General features: G+C 27.1%; 1 protein-coding gene across 1 annotated transcript; it reads right to left on the minus strand.

Annotated features, from left to right (window-relative positions):
• Positions 1–2,286: 2,286 nt before the first annotated feature.
• LOC126554984 (uncharacterized) lies at positions 2,287–3,292 on the minus strand. Its single transcript, XM_050209963.1, has 5 exons — positions 3,239–3,292; positions 3,106–3,144; positions 2,980–3,051; positions 2,825–2,899; positions 2,287–2,734 (listed from the first exon to the last, which is right to left on the minus strand). Exons 2-5 carry the CDS (start codon positions 3,114–3,116, stop codon positions 2,443–2,445), a joined length of 450 nt encoding a protein of 149 aa, XP_050065920.1. The 5' UTR covers positions 3,117–3,144; positions 3,239–3,292; the 3' UTR covers positions 2,287–2,442.
• Between the last annotated feature and the right edge of the window lie 1,480 nt (positions 3,293–4,772).

A 4,772-nucleotide genomic window follows, 5' to 3' on the forward strand; every position in this document is an offset into this window, starting at 1 on the left:
AGACGACGACGCTCCGTCAAAATTAGGAAAAACCAATAAAATATCCACAGCACGTATGCTAATATCATCAGCAACGTACACTAATACTAACATAATGCCAACTGTAGTATAAAAATATGGTTAAAATAAAAAAATAGAATGTTAAATTATTATAGTATTGCTTACATTAGATCATTGATAAAAGATTTGACGATACAAACAATATGGATAATATTTTTTCTTAGTTACCTACTATGTCGCTTTTTTTGTCAATTTACACACTTCACAATTTTGATCATATTAATTTATATATTATACATTTATATATTATATATTATATTAACATATATAACTAAGTGTATAAAAAAAGAAGCATTGTACGTATTAATTTACATCAATGCTAAAAACCAAATGCAATTAATGTCTAGGTATATAAGTTATATAATGTTCTAGGATGTTGAAGAATACCCTGAATACCCAACAATAAAACATGAATAACAATTATTGGACGCAATTACTTAATCATAAATTAACAAATAAAATTTGTTTATTTTATACAAATGAGTTATATTAAGCTGAATAAAAAAATCGATTTTCTCCGGTTTGAATGAGTGTACAAATGTTGGTACTTACAGGTTTTGAGTGTCAAAGATAAAAATTATGAATGCGGATGCTGGAAAACGTTACGCTGGCATCCGAAATGAAAAAGCGTTTTTTCACCCTTTAGGGGGGGGGGGGGTGTACAAATTTTGGAATCATGATTACAAATTTGTACAAATTATATAACAAATTTTGGTACAGGTTTTGAGTGTCCAAGATAAAAACTGTGAATGCGGATGCTGGTAAACGTTACGCTGGCATCCGAAATGAAAAAGCGTTTTTCCACCCTTTAGGGGGGTGTACAAATTTTGGAATCATGATTACAAATTTGTACAAATTATATACCAAATTTTGGTACCGGTTTTGAGTATATTTTCTAACCTGCGGATGCCAGCGTAACTCATCTCGTATCGTTTACCATTATTATCGTTCGACAAAGCGTTCGTATAAACCAAATCCGATCACGTTCGATGACTGTGATTTATCGTTGAATTACATAAATACAGTAGAAGCCGCTTATTAGAAATAAATACAAATAAATATTAGAAAGAAACACTTTGGGACCAAAGTGAATTGTCCATGATTATTTATTATATATGGCTTTCCATTATCTATATTAAAGTTTGCAACAAGTTCTGTACACATTTTACTGTTAACTGATGCACCATCAAATGTCACAGAACATAAATGTATACCTGTATCATATAAAAGGTCAATAGCTTTAGTTAATAAATTGGCTCTCTCACCTCCACTTAATCCATCTATTAAAAAATATGCAATTGGCATTTTCCAATATCCATTAATTCCTACTATTAAAAATAGTAATGCATTTTTAGCCAATGGTATATCATCATTTTCATATGAGTATTCTGCACCCATATTAATATAGCCGTGTATCATTTTTTGACAGTCCATTTCAACATAACGTCTTATGCACATTTCGTCAATGACTAAATTGCAGTAAATTGGACGATTTTTTGCCTCATTAGCAATTGCTTCAAAGGATTCCTTGGTGAAACCTGGGTTCCCATCTACAACCATATACCACCTACGTAGTGTCCTAGGATGAGGAAGTAATTTACCAAAAGTTTTTCTAATATAATTATACGCTTTAGGAGAATAATACTGGAGGGTTACAGAAAATTGTTTAATTTCTTCTGTATAAGGCTGCTTTTTTCCAGACAGACCATTTTGAACAAGTTTTTCTAGTATATCTGAACCCAGTGCCTAATAAAAAAATTAACTTTAAAATATTATGGTAAATTGTGAGAGCCAATTAAAAAAAAAAAAAAAAGGAATAAAAATAATAGTAAAATTCAAACACAAAATTATATTATATTAGAACAAGTACAATATTAGTTAAGAATAACATTCAAGGATACATACAAGTGTTTCCCAAACCAAGAGTCGAACATTGCACTTATGATTACAATTTTCATATTTTATTAATTTTTTTATTATTTATTTTATTTATTTATTATTTGTATTTGTTATTCAGTATTGTATTTTATAAAAATTCAATGATAAAATTGATTACAAAAAATTTTTAATTATTTATGGCCCACTTGATTTTTTTTTAGTAGGGGTTGCGTACCCCATAAAGATTAAATAATTTATGGGTTGCTATTGCAAAAAGTTTAGGGAACACTGTAATATACTTAATACTAAATATTATATAACATAAAATATCAAAAGATACATTATTAAATTAATATATAAACATAATATAACAAAAATTACGTTGTTAATTTTCAAATTTTGTTGTTAATGACATTTCATTGTTTTATTTGATGTAGGTACTAGGTACCTATGTGTTGACAATAACAAAGTCTGGTTAAGTTCTCCCATGAACATGTAAACAATTTATAAGTAAACAATTAAAATTAGAATAATGATGGGTACCTTTAAATTATCAGCAGCAAAATCTGTCATTAATGACTTCTTCTTCAGAATCTCCAATAAATCATTTAATGTTTCGACTTTTTTCTCTAAACGTTTACACTTTTGTTTCAGATTTTTATTTTTTCTCCTCAGTTGTGAAACAGTTGTTTTAAGAACTTTAAAATTTCTTGCAGCACGATTAGGTGTTTCAAAGTCTCTTAAACTCAAATCACCAAATCGACTACTATTCCAAATAAGTTTTTTTTTAGGACATCTAGTGTTAACAAATACCATTTAAATTAAGCTTGAGTAATTTATTATAGGTAGGTAAATAGTTTTAAAAAATATGAAACATATTACATACATTTTGGGAGAAGTCACTTCAGAAGATAGTTCTACCTTCTTCCGTTTAGGTGTTGAAGGTGTTCTATAAATCACTCTAGAAAACAGACATTATTAATGTATTTGGTACAGAAATCGTAATACATAATTTTAACTTTTAACAAATAAAATACTTACTGTGAATAGTTATCAGTTCCAGAAGTACTAGATATTGGTGAGCAAGATTCACCATCAGAATTATGAACAACACTAAAAAGAAAGTTTTTTTTAATTTTAATTTGCAACAATAAATAAAATACCTACATATTTAACATTTTAGGAGATGAATGTACAGCATTGGCACTAGAAAACAGGCATAATTAATATTTTGTATAATAATGCCAGTAATGGTTATTGGTTATATTTAATTTTGACTTTTAACAAATAAAATACTTACTGTGAATAGTTATCAGTTCCAGAAGTACTAGGTATTGGTGAGCAAGACTCACCATCAGAACAATATTGAACAACGCTAAAATGAAAGTTTTTGTTGAACTACATTTTATACTTAAATTTCCATTAATAAATAAAATAAACTATTCTTACAATGGTATAACATCTGGCTTTAATATTTTTCTAGCATTACTAAATATATAACAATCACTTGTAAAGTGATTTCCGCAAACATATTGCCAATCACCAATTTGTTGCAACCCTAATGCTGATGCCCATTTTTGCCTTTTTTCCAATTCTTAGGAAATCTAACCATCATAATTATTAATTAACATTGAATATCTGTTATTACTAATTTAAAATAATCTATAAGGGACTATGACCCTACCTATGAAATGGTAAATCTTTATTATCCTTCGATGAAACATTACAAACTTTGCAAATATGAACCATAGTTCTAATATAAATATTCAATTTGGACTTAGGAGTAAACTAGTCAAAATAAATGATGAAATGAATAATAATATAGGTAACAGCCAACAGGTACAATTACTACAATTAAATTTATATTATTATACAATATACAATAGTGATAGTCATATTACATTTTATAATAATAATTTTAATAATTTATAAATTCCAATATCTATTATCTATACATCCATCAATGATAATAATCATAAAATATAATTTATGATAAGACCTCTGCTAGAGTGAGAGGCATTAATAAAATCTGTCTTTCTCTCTTCCCCATTCCGGCACACTACCCTCTATACCTATCCATTCTTTATTATCTATGATTATTTGTTACTTATCTCTGATAAGAATGTTTCTATTAATAGTAAATAGGTATATTTGATTATTTAATTTATTTGCATTTAAATTTGAGTTTATAATTTGTTTATTATTTCATAATATATTAACTTACGTTACATTTTACGATTATTTGTGAAATTTAAACGCAACATTATGGATATCAAAAATATTACAGATGAAATAAATAATAGTAATAGAGATAGAGATTTGCGTTGTGAATTAGTGGATATTAAAAATAATATTGCAGTGATACGTTGCAATTTAAATACAGCAGATGATGTTGAAATATTTTTTGATCTGTTTAAAGAAAAAAGTGCCACTAATTGGATTGTTCAGGGGCAATTAAAAAATCCACAGAAGTTTGTTAAATATATAATAAATTTTTAAAATGTGTGTAGGTAATATAATTTAAATTTTGTTATCGTTTTATAGAGTTGTGTATCATAAGTATTGGTTGTGCCAACATAGCCAAAGAAATAAAGTGTATCAACCGAATGTAAAAGAGTTAACTCCCAGAAATACCTTGTGTGAATCTAAAATTGATATTTTGATTAAAAAGAATAACAGAAATACTAGGAAAAATGATTTATTTCTAAAAAAAAATCCTCCATTATGTGGAAAAATCACTTTAATGATTAAGCATAATCATACCATTAATACAAGTGGTTCCTTAAAATATTTACGTATTAATTCAGAAGTAAGCAGTTCTAGTTTTTTAAAAT

This window comes from Aphis gossypii, unplaced genomic scaffold (genome assembly GCF_020184175.1).
Source record: "Aphis gossypii isolate Hap1 unplaced genomic scaffold, ASM2018417v2 Contig00674, whole genome shotgun sequence".
NCBI lineage: Eukaryota > Metazoa > Arthropoda > Insecta > Hemiptera > Aphididae > Aphis > Aphis gossypii.

What these genes read in the sequence shown, in the direction of transcription:
- LOC126554984 (XM_050209963.1), bottom strand. An exon ending in GGAACTGATAACTATTCACA is followed by an intron (nt 2,900 to 2,979) that starts GTAAGTATTTTA and finishes TCTGTTTTCTAG; the next exon opens with AGTGATTTATAGAACACCTT. An exon ending in GAAGTGACTTCTCCCAAAAT is followed by an intron (nt 2,735 to 2,824) that starts GTATGTAATATG and finishes TGTTAACACTAG; the next exon opens with ATGTCCTAAAAAAAAACTTA.